The sequence below is a fragment of the Astyanax mexicanus genome, chromosome 13 (assembly GCF_023375975.1).
Source record: "Astyanax mexicanus isolate ESR-SI-001 chromosome 13, AstMex3_surface, whole genome shotgun sequence".
NCBI lineage: Eukaryota > Metazoa > Chordata > Actinopteri > Characiformes > Acestrorhamphidae > Astyanax > Astyanax mexicanus.
In genome coordinates this window covers 5,448,590-5,466,208 of record NC_064420.1, presented here as the reverse complement: position 1 = coordinate 5,466,208, position 17,619 = coordinate 5,448,590, and the positions used below count along the sequence as shown (strand labels likewise).

General features: G+C 38.6%; 2 protein-coding genes across 2 annotated transcripts; one reads left to right on the top strand and one right to left on the bottom strand.

Annotated features, from left to right (window-relative positions):
- Nucleotides 1-11,072: 11,072 nt before the first annotated feature.
- LOC125806765 (uncharacterized) lies at nt 11,073-12,592 on the top strand. The gene is made up of 2 exons (XM_049486479.1): nt 11,073-11,212; nt 11,674-12,592. Exons 1-2 carry the CDS (start codon nt 11,162-11,164, stop codon nt 12,478-12,480), a joined length of 858 nt encoding a protein of 285 aa, XP_049342436.1. The 5' UTR covers nt 11,073-11,161; the 3' UTR covers nt 12,481-12,592.
- A 132-nt stretch (nt 12,593-12,724) lies between these two features.
- LOC125806764 (uncharacterized) lies at nt 12,725-16,512 on the bottom strand. The gene is made up of 3 exons (XM_049486478.1): nt 16,021-16,512; nt 15,581-15,756; nt 12,725-13,805 (listed from the first exon to the last, which is right to left on the bottom strand). Exons 1-3 carry the CDS (start codon nt 16,193-16,195, stop codon nt 13,071-13,073), a joined length of 1,086 nt encoding a protein of 361 aa, XP_049342435.1. The 5' UTR covers nt 16,196-16,512; the 3' UTR covers nt 12,725-13,070.
- Nucleotides 16,513-17,619: the final 1,107 nt, after the last annotated feature.

Sequence of the window (17,619 nt, the reverse complement as noted above, 5' to 3'; positions counted from 1 at the left end):
CCGACCATAAGCTCCCTTTTTGGCTCTGTCAATTCTTGCTCTCATTTGATTGGCTGTCCCCACTGTCACTCCATCTGGTTGTAAACAGCATGAGTTGCATTGATGCATGAGTCCGTGTTCGTCTTGCATCAATGGATATGTATACATGCAAATATATCGCCTCTGATTGGGTAACAGCACTGCGACACCAGGAGGCAGCGAGACGAACAACAGTTAGAAATGTTTTAAAATAAAGACATTTTTGCACTAATAAGAGTTTTTGCAATGTCATATGTTACTTTACAACATGTGTACTAATGCCCTGCTAAGTGCAGTTCAGCCACTGACCTATTCTTAGAGTCTCTGTAAAATGCGAAATCCACCGGAGATCCTTTTTAAACCTAGTTACTTACACACAGAGGTGGGTAGTCCAGGTCCAGAAGGTAAAAATCCACCCCGGGTTCCATGAACAAATTCTAACCATTTGTTTCTTAGCTCTGAATTACTGGGCAAAGCATAAAACACTGATGTGTTATTTGCACAAATAACACAGGAACAAACTGCCATGCTGTTCCTAGCGCCGTTAGCTCCTATCTGACCAGACAACGTGACTGCTCGGCTTCAGCTCTGCCTGTGGGCGGTTACAAGCTAAGGTGGGCGGGGCCTATGTATACTAATTCACGGGTTGACATAGACCCGGTGCTTTTCCTGATCGACTTGTTTTTCTAAATATTTTCTTTTACTAGCTGCTGCAGAAAATAGAGGTTGAGGATGAACTTCATGTAAAGCATCCATATACAACCATACACAACCATGGATTTTAGCAAAAGGACACCTTTAAATTGCAACAACTACATTTCCTCTTCCTCCTGTGATCTGTAAAGGATTAAAGGAGCATGGATTTTAGACCCCAAAGCTTTATAATGCGATTAAACATTGATATTTTTGGGTTGTACTTAAAACTGTTTCTTTTTTAAGCTCCCAAGTGTTTTTTTTTTGTTATTATATATTTTTTTGTTGCGTATGAGTGCCTTTATTTCTCTGCTTAAGTCAACTTTCATCACTTAAAGTCCTCTCTGATCTGTGCGTAATGCTGCATTGTGGTACCTCGCCCCACGAGGTTCAGCTGTGTTTTAATATAAAATATCCTCCCCTTAATCAACTTTTGGGCTTCAAACATCAGTTCGGAAAGAAAGAGTGAAAGAAAAAGAAGAAGTAAAAGAAAGAAATGCAGGACTGGGAATCCCTGCGGTACCCGGGAGATTGACTCGCCTCAGATCGAGTTTATTTTTCATTAGCTTCTTTCTCAAAGCAGTTGTTTTTGTTCCTACATGTGCTCATATAGTAAAGAGTCATATTCTCAATACAAAATGCTGATTTTTCTTTTAAGGAGCGATGCCGTAGACTCCTCTGAGACACGCCTGCCTTCATCCTTTTTTTCCTGTCGTGATGAAAATGCCACCGTACGCCACTCCTTTATTACAGACTCTTTTATTAGAGTCTCTTTAAAATGCGAAATCCACCGGAGATCCTATTTAAACCTATAGTTACACACAGAGGTGGGTAGTCCAGGTCCAGAAAGTAAAAATCCATCCCGGGTTCCATGGACAAATTCTAACCATTTGTTTCTTAGCTCTGATTTACTGGGTAAAGCATGAAACACTGATGTGTTATTTGGGTTATTTGCACAAATAACACAGGAACAAACTGCCATGCTGTTCCTAGCGCTGTTAGCTCCTTCCTGACGAGACGTGCCTGGCTGATATTCTCAATACAAAATGCTGATTTTTCTTTTAAGGAGCGATGCTGTAGACTCCTCTGAGACACGCCTGCCTTCATTCTTTTTTTCCTGTCGTGATGAAAATGCCACCGTACGCCACTCCTTTATTACTCGCTATGCGTACACACACACACACACACTCATACCTTCGTTCCCGAACTGCCGTGACAGGCCCTGCCGCCTCGTCTCTGCCGTGACTCATAGGAGACTTAAATCCTTTCCTTGTCTGGTATTAGGAATTAATTGCAGCCTCTAAAGGTCAAGAGATGTTTTTTTCAAATGCTTCCCATGTTTTCATTCAGGTTTCAGGCTCCTCATATGCTATCACTGCACTGGCTGCTTGGGCAGAAGAGAAGACCTTTAACAGACTTCACAGTGGGAAAAAGCACTTGACGTGGTGATTATTGCCATCTTACACCCCATAAACATAAAGTCTATTTTCATGTCTTGCGCCTGCTTTGTTTAAATAGCACTAGTTTTTGTGGATATATTTGCTCACAAGGGCAAGGTGGTCTGGAAGTGAGTTGTGTTCAGGTAAATTTCTGGTTTATTGCTATCTTGGCAGTGGAAAACTGCCAAGGTGCATCACTGACTCAATACAACCTAGACAGACGTCAACAGTCAGATGTGCATTGCTATCTTGGCAGTGAATTGTCAAAACATGCAGCATCCCCAATGCACATACACTCAGTTCAGGTTAGTTTCCCCTGCTGAGAAGCGTTGGATGTGTCCAATTAGCTGCGCCGCTGAAATAGCAATGCGTCAAAGTAAGAGTGCATTTGGCTCTTAAAGGGGATAGCAAGTGACATGCCGACTGGTTTAGTTTTACGTTAATTAAGATTAGCACATGCCTTTTATGAATTTTACAAGTATGTTACTTGAACCATTTGCATTATTGAGGGTTGATTCCTTCTTGTTAATTTTTTCTGGGTAATACCTTCTATATCTTATATACCATCTATATCTTCTATAGCTTTAATACCTTCTATACCTCCTATATCATCTATATATTCTATATCTTCTGTATCTTCAATAGCTTCAATACAGTCTATATCTTCTGTCTTTAATAACCTCTATACCTTCTGTATAGTCTATATATTCTATATCATCTGTATATTCAATACCGTCTACATCTTCAATTCCATCTATATCTTCAGTACTTTCAATATCGTCTATGTCTTCTATATCTTTAATAACTTCTATACCTTCTATTTTATCTATATATTCTATATCATCTGTATCTCCAATACCGTCTACATCTTCAGTACCGTCTATATCATATATATTCAGTACCTTCGATACCATCTATATCTTCTATATCTTCAGTACCTTCAATACGTCTATATCTTCTATCTTCAATACCTTCAATACCGTCTATATCTTCTATATCTTCCATAACTTTAATACCTTCTATATCTTCCATACCTCCAATACCGTCTATATCTTATATATCTTCAGTACCTTCAATACGTCTATATCTTCTATATCTTCAATACCTTCAATAGTGTCTATATATTCTATATCTTCCATACCTTTAATACCTTCTATATCTTAAATACCTTCAATACTGTCTATATCGTCAATACCGTCTATATATTATATATCTTCAATACCGTCTATATATTATACATCTTCAGTACCTTCAATACCGTCTATATCTTCTATATCTTCAATACCTTCAATAGCGTCTATATCTTTATACCCTCTATATTGTCTATACATGATATACCTTTTATATCTTTAATAACTTCTATATCTTCTAAATCTTCTATATCTTCTCTATCATCAATACCTTCAATACCGTCTATATATTCTATATCTTCACTACTTTCAATACCTTCTATAGCTTTTATACCTTTAATACCCTTCAATATCTTTTATATTTCGCTGGATCATGTAACTGGTTATAATGTAGTGATTTTAATATTTATTTACCAAATGGTTCGAATGTCAATTTTAGATGATCATATTCATAAACAATCATTCTAAGACATTAAACTGCTACCTCCAATTTTCACAGTATGAACACTCAAATTAGCTTCACATGTCCTTTGCTTAAACCTCATTTTTCATACGTGGGTTCCGGTCTCACAGATAAAGATAAGATCTAAATTGCTTTTACCAGTGATAACCACACACACGTTCGGTTGCAGATAATTCACTCCTGGACGACACTACAAATTAATTAAATTGCAGCATCAGGAATGCGTAATCTGCATTTTTACACTGATAATAGAATTTAATTAATATTATGGGAACACAAGCAAGCTCACTGGATTTAGATCTTCAAACACACCGGTCATCAGTATGATTTGTAGCTGAAATTAACTTTCCCGAAGACTACAAAATAATATAATAATAAGTTACTATATGGTATGGTTGTGTGATATGACCAAAAATGTATATCCTGATCATGATGTGTATTGCAATATAGCACACTTTCTGTAAATTCAGCGCATATTTTCTTTTTGTAAATTATTGATTATTCATTCATTAATTTAAGTGCATTTAAGATGACCACAAGATTGGTGTGTTCACTTAATTTGATGTAGCATTTTGAAAACAGGTGGGGAAAAAAAAAATAGATGCACCCAAGTTGTAAATTCAGGCAAAAGATTCAGCAGGATGTTCCTCAAAACTGTCCATAGATCACTCAACTCTGCAGAGGTTTGTTTTTATCTTCTAAACGTGTGATTTGATCATCATTTAGCTGAAAAACAGTCTATTCTGTTAGCTAATGTTATTGATCTTTGCTGTGCTTTTAGCGGTTAGCCTGTTAGCTCCTGTTTTTGTATTGTTTTTTTGTTGTCCTGTAAGCGGTTAGCCTGTAAGCTAACATTATTACACTTTGTTGTGCTTTTAGCAGTTAGCTTGTTAGCTAAAGTTATTAGTCTTTGTTGTGCTTTTAGTAGTTAGCCTGTTAGCTACTGTTATCAGCCAGTGCTGTGCTTTTATCAATTAGCCTGTTAGCTAAAGTTATCAGCCTGTGCTGTGCTTTTAGCAGTTAGCCTGTTAGCTACTGTTATCAGTCTTTGCTGTGCTTTTAGCAGACAATCTATTAGCTAAAGTTATCAGTCTTTGTTGTGCCTTTAGTAGTTAGCCTGTTAGCTAATGTTATCAGCCTGTGCTGTGATGTTAGCAGTTAGCCTGTTAGCTACAGTTATCAGCCAGTGCTGTGCTTTTAGCAGTTAGCCTGTTAGCTACTGTTATCAGGCCGTGCTGTGCTGTTAGTAGTTAGACTGTTAGCTAATGTTATCAGTCTTTGCTGTGCTTTTAGCAGTTAGCCTGTTAGCTACTGTTATCAGCCAGTGCTGTGCTTTTAGCGTTTATTCTGTTAGCTAATGATATCAGTCTTTGCTGTGCATTTAGCAGTTAGCCTGTTAGCTAATGTTATCAGTCTTTGTTGTGCTGTTAGCAGTTAGCTTGTCAGCTACTGTTATTTGCCAGTGCTGTGCTGTTAGTAGTTAGCCTGTTAGCTACTGTTATCAGCCAGTGCTGTGCTGTTAGTAGTTAGACTGTTAGCTACTGTTATCAGCCAGTGCTGTGGTGTTAGTAGTTAGACTGTTAGCTAATGTTATCACTCTTTGCTGTGCTTTTAGCAGTTAGCCTGTTAGCTACTGTTATCAGCCAGTGCTGTGATGTTAGTAGTTAACCTGCTAGCTACTGTTATCAGCCAGTGCTGTGCTGTTAGTAGTTAGCCTGTTAGCTAATGTTATCAGTCTTTGTTGTGCTGTTAGCAGTTAGCCTGTTAGCTACTGTTATCAGCCAGTGCTGTGATGTTAGTAGTTAGCCTGTTAGCTACTGTTATCAGCCAGTGCTGTGCTGTTAGTAGTTAGCCTGTTAGCTACTGTTATCAGTCTTTGCTGTGCTTTTAGCAGTTAGCCTGGTAGCTACAGTTATCAGTCCGTGCTGTGCTGTTAGTAGTTAGCCTGTTAGCTACAGTTATCTGCCCATGCTGTGCTTTTAGTAGTTAGCCTGTTAGCTACAGTTATCAGCCCATGCTGTGCTTTTAGTAGTTAGCCTGTTAGCTACTGTTATCAGCCTGTGCTGTTATCACTGTGATCTCTTTATCACCATTTGTACAATATGTTTAACGTGCAATATTTTCTCACCTTTTCATCTACTATTTATTTGTTATTTATTCACTGTTATTCACAATGCTAATACTGGTCACCCACTACAATAATCATGTGTCCACTCATCTTATCTTAGCTGCAATAGATGTATATATATATTTTTGTATTTCTATATATTTCCTGTAATCTTTTGTATATTTAGGTGTATTATTATTTGTTGATATATTTTCCTGACCTCCTGTTTCTCTGTCCTTTCTCCTGTGCTGCTGTAACATTGCAAATTTCCCCATTGTGGGATTATTAAAGGATTATCTTACTTTATCTTATCTTAGCATTTAGCATGTTAGCTAATATTACTCTAACTAACACTCAGTTTTTATATTTAGTACTCATATATTGACATGTTGTACAGCCCTACTACAACATATATTATATATTATGTCATTAAAATGTGCTTTCCTACACATTTAATCAAGAGTGCACAGACAGATAGTCTAAAATCATACATACAATATATTCTTTATATTTTATATATATATTTTTTAGCAAAGTCAGGTTTTCCAGAGCTAGTGAAATCTTCATTATGTGTGCAAGTGTGTGTGTGTGTGTGTGTGTGTGTGTGTGTTTTGGTTGAGAAACTACAGGGACTCCCTTCGTTCTGCTGAAATGGGTAAATGAGCTCCACTCATTCTGTAATAAGCGTCTAATGGCAAGCTGTGGGCTTCCTAATTCCCATAATCCACTTCACCCCTCAGCAGTTATGACCTCACCTCATCCATCACACTAGATGAAGTGCAGGCAACCACAGACAAGCCATATATACAGACATCAACATTCAGATTTTTGTAGTTTATACATGTAGACCTGTGCGGTAAAAAAAAAAAAAAAGGAAAATGGGGGTTTATACGGTTATGAAAGGCGGTGTTTTTACCTTTTCGGCAGGAAAAGTTGGGACACAGCATGTTTACTTTTTAAAGGAAAGGTTGAGTTGTGTTTTTGGTTCTTATTAAATAAAAATGTGCCTGCTTCCCTTCTTATAGTCGGAGGGGGAAACTTTACAGTACAATAAATAGTAACTTGTTCTTATGGCCTATAACTTTGTCACCAGTCAAAAAAACCTATATATAAGATACAGTATCTCACAACAGTAAGTTCGCCCATTACATTTTTGAAAATATTCAAATAATATTAAAAATATAACTCAAAATAACGCAACACATTACATTACATGTTTGAGTAAAATGAACATAGTTTTTTTTTTTTCATTCTATAAACTACTGACAACATTTCTCCCAAATTCCAAATTAAAACATAGCAGTAAAAGAGAAATGGTCAAAATAAGAAAAAAAAAATGCACCGTTTTCAGAACTTAAATAATGCAAAGAAAAAAGTGTATACGTATTTAGAAACAGCAATATTAATGGTTTAAAGAGATCAGAAATCAATATTTGGTGGAAAAACCTGGATTCTTAATCACGGCTTTCATGCATCTTGGTATGCTGCTCTCCTCCACCAGTCTTTCACACTGCTTTTGCATGACCGTATGCCCCTCCTGGTGCAACAATTCAAGCATCCAGAGGTTTTCTAGGGGTATACTCTTTTTCATTGCCAGTGGTTTTGACATGAACTACGTTCATTTTACTCAAGCATATATCTATAAATAGTAAAATCAAATAGACCTATCATTTTGAAGTGGTCTCATAGTTTCCTGCATTTATTTATTTATTTATTTATTTTTTTGCTGCAATCATAGCTGCAAGTGTTTTGGGGTATGCCTCTACCAGCTTTGCATATTTAAAGATTTACTTGAATTATTTGAGTGTATTTTCCCACCTGAGCTATGGATTTCTGCAGCTCCTCCAGAGTGACCATTGGCCTCTTTAGCTTTAGCTTCTCTTCCCAGGTGCTCTCCTTGCTCGTTCTGTCAGTTTAGGTGGACGTCCATGTCTTGGTAAGTTTGCATAAATGTGTATGAATAAATGTAGCTAAGAAAAGATTTACTGTGCATTTCTCTCAGTAATGCTGCTGTGTTTCGGCTTGCTATTATTGGCTGCCCTTTTAAAACATGGCCTTTGCCACGGTGTCGCAATATACAGAGTTTTAGTTAATTAGCCTTAGCTGAAAATGCGATGAAGCTGAAGAGCTGGACTAGGAAGCTGCTAGTAAAGGTTAGCTACTCTGTCTGAAGCCTATACAGACTTACACTTATTAATAGCTGTGTTTGAGATCGCGGTGAGTAGGCTTGTGAGAGTGCATGTAAGTGTTGCAGATGATGACGAAGCTGGAATTGGCTTCTTATTACCAAGTTTCTGTTCCCACTTGAGTGGTGAGTTATTGCCAGGCTGCCTGGCACAGGGGTATCCAAACTTTTATTAAATGAGGATAAAATTGGACTATATTAAAAAAACACCTAAGGGCCAGCCTCCTTTTTCCCGTCCCAAAAAAACTAAAAACATCCACACAAGGCAGCATTGCTCTTTTTTTTAAAGGTCTCATTCCATTAAAATCCACTTTTTTTTTGTTCTTTGTATAATACTATAGGTCTCTCTGAGTTGTATATAATGCTGCATACTGCATGAAACTGTTCCTCAGCCTCAGAAATACGAGTTGATCAGTGAGATGTTAGGGTGTCTACATCAACCAGTTAATTCATGGCCTCGCCCAACTTGGCTCAGGACTGCCTACAGGTGGTGTTAAACCTTGGCTACAACATAAGAAACTACATCTGAGAAGTAGCTAACAGTTCTGTTTACTCTGTTTACAGCTTCTTTTTTGCAGAGCTAGTTAGCATTAGTTATCTAGTGTAAGTAACTGTGTAGGTTTAAATTGGATCTCCAGTTGATTCTGTGTTTTATCGAGACCTTAAATATAAACACTAGGGAAGCACAGCTTGACAAGGCAGCTCAACTCAACAGAATACCGGTCAAAGTGGGCGGATTTTATGATATAAAGCAGACTCTGGAACTTCGACGTGTTGAAACTGCCCAAGCACCGAATTAGTCGGCTTATCCTTAGGTTATTTGTGAAGTTTAAAGGTTCACTTTACATAGCACTCAGTGCTATATCTTTATAACTAAGGCTGTATCTCTAAAAACATTTTGTCCTTTGAGCTTTAGAGCTGTAAACTTGACTGTGGGGGAAGACAGCAGGTCGCATTCTCTGGCTGGAGTGCTGTTAGCCAATCAGAGGCGATATGTTTGCATGTATGAATATTCATGAGCAAGAGCCAAATCCCTGTCTTTCTTCAGAGACCACTTCTAATTCAGTGATCTAAAGCTAAAGGGCTAAATAGAAACACCTGAGCACTTTTTTTTTTTTACAAAAAATAGCTCACATGACATTTATTCATATTAGAGACACAACTAGACATTTAAAATGATTAAAAAAAATAAGAAAATTAAAGAAGCTCTTTAATAAGGGCTCACTGCTTTTTTTTACAGCACTAAGAAGGTATAGCAGGTCAAAGAACAATTACGTCTCAACCCACTGAAACCTGCAACATTACAAAACACAGCAAAACAATCAATACCCATGCACTTTCGTATAAATTTATTAACTGTAATTAACACTTTAACCATATAATCCATTGTTCTGCTTGTAGAGCGAGCCAGTGGTGCACCATGGGATAGGAAGCACCATGCACAGGCTGAATTACAGTACTTAAGCCAGGCGGACACTGTGCGATTTTTTTAATCGGATGCGTTCTGGAGAGCTCACACTGCACGTTTGAATCGTTTGTCGTGTATGAACAACGCCTGCGATTCATCTGCACACACTGTACGGTCCGACTGACCTGCTGCGACGGGGGGGCTTACACTGCACGTCTAAACGCAGCCCGTAGGCGGAGCTTACTGCACGTCTACGCAGCCCGTAGGCGGAGCTTTCTTTGCGTACAAACTCTCGCTTCATAACAACATGTCGCCTTGCAAAAGAAAGCGCGTATCTTTGCTTATTTGTGCCCTGTTGTGCGCTGAAAGTCCACAGAAGAGACGCAAATGGACTCGCAGGTGGCTGAGGCGACGTGGACTCTACGGGTTGTCCGTTTTGCAGAAGGAGTTAGAGGTATGCTGTAGAGGTCTGCGCGGGGCTGCTTTTTTAAACCCGCTCCCGCATGTTTTTGTCCCGTTAACCGCCCGCTCCCGCCAAAAATAGCTGGGTTTAATCCAGCGCCCGCCCGCCACTACACAATCCTGCCGCGCTCCCGCCCGCAGTCCTAATATGAATTGAATTAATTAAATTTAGTGCTTCAAATTTACTATTTACTAAAACAGCAATTTAGCACTGAATACTGCTGTCCAGTTTCTTACCACAGTCCAAACACATGCCGTCAGTGTGTGTGTGTGTGTGTGTGTGTGTCGGTCCATCCTCCGCGTTGAGATTTTTCTTGAGGGTTTTTTGTTGCTTGCATTGGCTATTAAAGCCAGGCGGACACTGTGCGATTTCGGCCTCCTTTTTTGCAGCTTTGGTTGCTGGCGTGAATCTGCTGGCATATATCTGCAGACCGATATTATTGATTTCTGTAGCAAAATTACAAAATGAAATAGTTCATTGCTTTCTTACTGATTGAGTTGTTTTCTGTTCGTTATGCATGGGAATCATTGCGTGATTATTTCTTAACTATTTATTCATTTGCGGAAGCGGGACCTCTGTAATGTGGTCCCGCTCGTTCTGTCCCGCGCCGCAAGATAATCTGACGAGTGCAGACCTCTGATGCTACTTCAGTGTATGAGTGTTTAGGAGTGTCTGAAGCATTGTCCACTCGCTATGTGTATCAGTGACTTGGATTTTGTCTGCTGATTCAATAAATGTCCTATATCAGTATGTAACGGTCTATGAAATCTACAATACTGCTTTTCCTCTTTTATATTATTATATGTAGATGGATGATATGAAGGGTTTTCGTGACCTGTTGCGCATGTCATTTGAGGACTTCAGCTATCTCCTTGAAAAAGTTACTCCTCATATCCAGAAACAAGATACCCACATGAGAAAGGCCATCACGGCAAAAGAAAGGCTTTCTGTCACATTACGGTTCTTGGCTACAGGTTAATATGCACCCTACACTCAGTCATGTTCTGAATGGTTGTATATGACAGTTTACAAATATTTTCCTTGATGTAAGTAGATATAAAATGTAAATGCCCTAATTCATTTAAAGTAAAAGCTCTTAGTAGACTTACCATATCATGAAGGTCTTTGTCTGATCTGTCATAGATTTATCAATGTGTAAAGTTTACTAAAAGCAGTATTTACTTCAACAGGTGAGACATTCAAATCATTAGGCTTCCAGTATCGCATTGGAAGCACTACGCTGAGCAAAATTGTCATGGAGACCTGTGCTGCCCTACACTCTGTACTAAAAGAGGATTATCTGAAGGTAACAGACCCAGAAATTTCCTAAAGCCCCTTAGTAGAAAATGTAAATATCTTTGTTTATTCTTTGTGGGTGTGTGCATCACAGATTTGTAATTCACCTCATGCTTGTGCTTCAGTATCTTATAAATAAATTTCATATAAATAATTTAGTCTAGTCATGGCGGTATGCGTGGAGACAATACAGATTTAAAATATATGTAACTGTATTGAATAATAGTGCAATTATTTAAAAAACATACCTTTGAGGGTACCACCTCAGTGATAGTTTTGTACCTTTTTTCTGAGTGAGGTATTAATGATAACATGATAATTGGTACATGTAATTTACATTACACAAATATCAGAGTGTACCAATAAAAAGATAGCTGTAAAACCTGTAATTGTAATTAACACTTGAATGCTGAAATATATATATTTGCAGTTATCAATTAACTCTGTCTTGATCTGATTTGTGTTTCAAAGACACCAACGACAGAATCAGAGTGGAGGGACATTGCTAAGGATTTTCTTGAGAAGTGGCAGTTTCCACACTGTCTGGGAGCAGTGGATGGGAAACATATTTCCATACAGCCACCTGCCAAGAGTGGGAGCATGTTCTACAACTATAAGTCAAGGTTTTCAATCACGCTTATGGCTGTTGTTGATGCCCACTACAAATTTGTGTATGCATGTGTTGGCACCCAGGGCAGAATTTCAGATGGTGGAGTGTTTGCACACTCAGATCTAAGGGTTGCCATGGACAGAGGCCTTCTTCATGCACCCCCTGAGGAGCCACTGCCCAACAGCAATATCACAATGCCATACATGTTCATTGGTGATGAGGCCTACCCACTCCGACCCGATCTCATGAAGCCTTATCCCTTTAGGAGTATGAACAAAGATCAAAGGATCTACAACTACCGCCTTTCCAGGGCCAGGCGTGTGGTAGAAAACGCATTTGGAATACTGGCAAATCGCTTCCGGGTCTTCAGATCTACGATTTGTCTCGAGCCCAACAAGGTGGTGACAATTACCCTTGCTTGTCTGTGCCTGCACAACTTTTTGCGACAAAGAAGATCTGAAGCATATGTGCCACCTGCTTATGTGGATGCAGAAGACGCAAACCATCAACTTGTAGAAGGGGCATGGAGGAGAGAAGGTGTACTCCAGCCTGCATCCATGGGGAGAGCAAGAAACCCTTCTGTTGCAGCAAAGCAGCAAAGGGATGCACTTTGTCAGTACTTTGTTTCACCTGCTGGGAGTATTTCATGGCAAGACAGTATGGTGTAACTTATTGGCTAGAAAGAGGCCTTAACTGTTGAAGGCCATCTGGGTACTATTAAAATTCTACTACTACTACTAAAATCAGCTGCTCAGCAGAACAGTGTTGTAATTTTTTTTTCCTGTAGACATAGATTGTACATTGTGTATATTTTGGTTCTTGCCTTTGGTTCCTGTGTTCTCAGAAAACAATAATTTACAAATTATTTCTTATGCTTTGCTCTTTATTAAGGAGGCATACATTAATGTTTCACTCATTTTATTTTGTAATCAGTAAACAGTGAACATAAAATATTTACTATCAACTCAGTTAACTTCAAAGTGAATACTCCTTTTGTTTCTTCAAAAAAAATGGCTTTTTAATTTTAAATAAAATACAGTGACCTTGAAAGTCAAGTTCTTTGTACACATCTCTCTGTTAACTCTCTGTTAACACTTTGTAAACAGTTCACTCAAAAAAAAAAAAAGAAACAGAAATAACAGAAATTATTAACTCGGGATATGAACCTCTCAGGAGAAATTTCCTAGGCACTCAAGCACTGACTACAGAACTTCAGTGGAAAACAGTCAGTGGTAGAGGGGTTTGAGCAACATCTTAATTACAGACTGGTATCTGTATCATCAGTATTCATCATCTGTAAGAAGGACGGGGGTTGAGGCTGAAGGCTTTGAGACTGAGACTGGAGGCTGTGCTGAGTGTGAAAGGGTGAACTTGGCACTGAGATACCAATGGGTGTATAGTGGCCATAAATTGGTGGAGCTGCATGTGGTGCTGAAAATGGTGGGAACTGACTGTTGTGCCCATGTTTTCTTGCCTGTTCTTCCTCTTGGGCATCATAAAGCATATTCATAATGCTTCTCCGAACTCTTAATTGAACAGCTGAATTTTGTATTTTTTTCAGCTCACTTGCCACTTGTTGACCAAATACATCCTCACTGTTATCAGCTGAAGAAAGGGTACACTGAATCTGTTTCAAAAGAGACATCTTTAAAAGTTCAATGTTGGTTGTATCAGAGGACCTGACCTTGGTCTTGCTGGTGCGGGGTATTTTTGAACCATCTTCAACACATAATGTAGATGCAGATAATGATGTTTCTCCCTCTGGAAAAGGGGTTGAACATCTAGAGGACTGGCCTGATGCTGATAAAGGGGTCCCAGGTGAAGGGGTTCCAGATGTAGAGGTAATGGGTGACTGCAGGAATGACCTAGGTGCTGTTGGATCTCCTTTTCTTGTTGCCATCTCTGGAGAACTGACACAGTCAACAGTTATGTCTGCATCCTCCTCCTGCTCCTCCTCTATACCTTCGATGTCCTCACACTCCACAGTGTCAAGCTGTGTTAAATCACATATACAATATGAAGATGTGCTGATTACTTTCTTTATATTTACAGCTATACAGACACAGTGGTGTCCAAACGTCTGAGACCCCTAGTGAACATGCATCTATTAATTTCTGTTTATTAGCCCACTTGAGCTGGAATAAACCCTGTAACTTTGTGCAAAAGCCTATGATGAGATAGATTCCTCCAAAAATGGGAAATTAAAAAAACGGACCAGGAGCCGAACTTTGTGTGCCCCGACTTCTTCGTGGGCTTCGGTTGCACTGGAGGGGGACGCAAAAAGAAAAAACAGCAACACGAACATTTGTCAGAAACAATGATTCTGGAGTTTGTTTTAAAATTATTTATAAATTATTTATTTAATTTATTTCTTTGTGTTATGAAATAAACATATTGTAATTACAACAAACTATTTCGTTTTTATGAATTATGTCGTAATTATGAAATAATTTTTTATTATTTGTCTACCAATGCACTACAGCGTTTCTCCGACTTAATATCTCAGTTGATTAAATTAATCAAATGTTACTTTATGCTTGGCCTAAATCACAAGGAAATCTTAGTGTAGACGGCTTTGATGGCATTATTTTTATTCAACTGAACTGAGTTTTCTATTATCTGTAGCCTCGCGCTGAATTCAGCTCCGCGCTGCGAGAGAGAGGCGCAGCGCATTTTGTCCGATTTATCTTGATTAATTATCAGTACATTTATTAGCTTTAGTAAGTTTAATAGCATTAATTTTAATACACTTCTCCGACCTTATTTATTAAAATGTTTATTTTAGAAGACAGAGGTTATTCTGCGCGCAATGCCGCGCGCAATGCCACGCGCTGCGCTAAGCTGGCTTTGCGTGGCTAATATTCTGGAGCACTGGATGAGATTTTAATTATTAAATTAATATATTTATAATTTTAATAAATTTGACCTGGCGAAAAGAAACGAATTATAAAATATAGCTTTATATTTCTGTGCATGTTTTAAGTTTTATATAATTGACGGGCAGCACCAGACGCTGACAATGTGCTTTATTTTTCAGATATAATAGAAAAGTGAAATAAAATAAATTTATGTTTGTCAAAGTTATTTTCTCTTTTAATTTTTCTTTTCAAAAACTCCAGCTATTGACTGAGAATAAGCATCTCTTGAAATTCTTAAACAGCAGAATGCCTGTGTCTGCTATATTAAGCTATAAGTCTGTGTACCGAACATAAATATAAATACTTATAACTGACAGAAATAAATATGACTAATAATAATTTATAGCTACTGTGCAGATTAAGTATATTTTATTTTTATAGTTGATTGCTGAAGGCTGTGGGTAAGGTGTATTTTTCTGTGGTAAGGAATGGGGTATTTTGGAGCGCGGGTCACAGGGTGATCGTTTAGACTGCGTGAGTGACTGTTGAATTTAGATGTCGTTTCACCGGATCGGTTTTTCGCCGCCAAGATAAAAACACGCCAGGAATTTACCTGAACACACCTCATTTCCAGACCACCACGCCCATGGCCTTAATATATTCCGAAAGTCCATTGCTATTTTTGAGGACGAGTGCACAAGGCGTAAAAATAGACTGCACACCTTGCGCGGGGTGGACGATAGGGCCCTGTAGCTCAAATTAACTTAATATAAAAATCACCAAGAATTTTATTCTAAATAGTGTTGCTTATTCTCACATTTAAATTAAAACAACAATTTTTTGATGTAGTCTCAGACTGTTGGATTTTTGTTTAATTTATATGTTAATTTATATGATATCAATCACTTACTGCCAGTGTTGTGGCTGTGGTTCTGTGCGTCACATGGGGCTTCAGAAAGTCTAGATGAGTGAGAATCCATTGTTGTTTTGATGTTAGAGGTTTCTGACCACTGCCACTAGGTTTAGGTTTGAGAAGCTTTCCATATTGGGTTCTAAAAGAAGCTGCTCTGGTTTTCACTTCATTGGCTGGTAAAAATAAAATAGAAAAAGATCACATCCTTATTAATCACACATTAATATATGAAGCTTGTTTTTCATACAATGTATTTATCTTTGTCCACATAACACAAACACTCAATCTTGACCAGCTCAATTTGAATCACACACACACACACACACACACACACACACACACACACACACACAAAGCATTTTGCTGAAAAACAAGTGAAAGCACCATCAAACCACCTAACTAGCTTGCATAGCAAAGCTAAACTAAACGAAACTTACCAGGCAACTGCAGGACTCCGGCTATCTCTTGCCAACGTTTTTCACGTGCCTGTCTGTCATGGTAGGAAGATGACGAAAGATCGTAGAGGCACGAATGCTGCTGCCAAAGCTCCACTAGACTGGTCTCCAGGTCTTCGGTCCATACAACGCGTTGCCTTTGCGCCATTGTTGACATCCTCGATCTGTCGCATGGGGTTTATGGGTATATTTGCAGTGAATTTTGGGAAAACAGGTCGTGACGTTAAGAAATCGGCCCGCAAAACAGCTCACACTGTGAGACAAGCGACCAAAATTTCTGGCATGTCAGAAATCCCTGGTCGCGTCCGACTGCTCATTCGCAGCTCGTATGGGCAATTAATCGGACATCGCTTCCCCTCTCACACTGCACGACAAACGACTCACGATCAAGCTAAAATTCGGCCCGATCATGAAATTCAGTCGCATCCGACCGGATCGGGCTTAAAATCGGGCTAAAATCGCACAGTGTCCGCCTGGCATTAGTTTACAGTTCATAGTTTGGGGTTGCCACATATTCAGCCATGCTAATCCAGCCCATAGTCCACAGTGCACAGTCCACTCTAGAATTAAGCTGTTCCAACCTTCTACTACTGCATTGGCCACCAGCTACACTTAGCATCACTTTACTTACTTTAAGGTTAGCATTACTATGACAGCATTAGACTCACCCAGCATTGCTATCTTACCCTTAGCCTTAGCCTTAGCATTGCTACCATTCTTATTTCCCAACCTCTTCCTGGATTTGCTAAAATTAGGCTGCCCATTTCTTTCTTATCCAGTGATATAAAAAAGTTTGGGCAGCCCTTTTAATTTTTTGTTTATGATTTTTCTTTATAAATCATTATTATTTTTTTTTATGGTCAGAAATTTCAGTTAAATACTGTATATAGCCAACGATTTGCATTTATAGAAAGTGTGCAATAATTATTTTAACTAAATTAGGCAGCATTAAGCTGCATAAATTTGAGCACCCTTGTCATTTCATTGGTTTGAAGAACTTTAGCACTAATTATAGTATATAACACAAAATTTGTTTTGAAAGCTCATTGACCCTTTGACCTATAGTGTATAAATATTATATATTTTTAATGCGTTTGCTTTAATTGCTTTAGTGTGGATATATATAGTGCATTCTGCTCCTACTGTCCATTTCTGTCATTTGTCAGAAAATACTATAACTATTACCAAATGCCATTAGTACCAGTCCAGCTGGTGTGAAAATCATTTTTTTATAGATTTTTAATTTATCACGAAGCGAGAGGTTAACACCTCCACCCTGATGCAATGTTGTAAATGCCATGGTGGATTGATACTCTATGGTTTCCCTCTCCTGGTGAAAGCTGATGTCGAGAGCTACACGCACTCCATCTCCATTAAAACGCCTCTGACAGTTCGGGAGAGATGTGAAACCAAAGCGACGGGAAAAGTAGGAGTAATTGATGCAGATATAATCCTGCTATCCTGTTCAAACCATCTGCAATCTTCCACCTTTGGATCAGCTGCAGCTGAGCGTCTTGTGGCGTCTTGTGGCGTCTTGTGGCGCTTTATGCGCTCACTATTATGGGTGGCTTCCACGCTCAT

What these genes read in the sequence shown, in the direction of transcription:
- LOC125806765 (XM_049486479.1), top strand. Translation starts at nt 11,162, where the DNA reads ATGGAGACCTGTGCTGCCCTACACTCTGTACTAAAAGAGGATTATCTG. An exon ending in TAAAAGAGGATTATCTGAAG is followed by an intron (nt 11,213 to 11,673) that starts GTAACAGACCCA and finishes TGTGTTTCAAAG; the next exon opens with ACACCAACGACAGAATCAGA.
- LOC125806764 (XM_049486478.1), bottom strand. Translation starts at nt 16,195, where the DNA reads ATGTCAACAATGGCGCAAAGGCAACGCGTTGTATGGACCGAAGACCTG. An exon ending in CGGAGTCCTGCAGTTGCCTG is followed by an intron (nt 15,757 to 16,020) that starts GTAAGTTTCGTT and finishes TATTTTTACCAG; the next exon opens with CCAATGAAGTGAAAACCAGA. An exon ending in CCACAGCCACAACACTGGCA is followed by an intron (nt 13,806 to 15,580) that starts GTAAGTGATTGA and finishes GATTTAACACAG; the next exon opens with CTTGACACTGTGGAGTGTGA.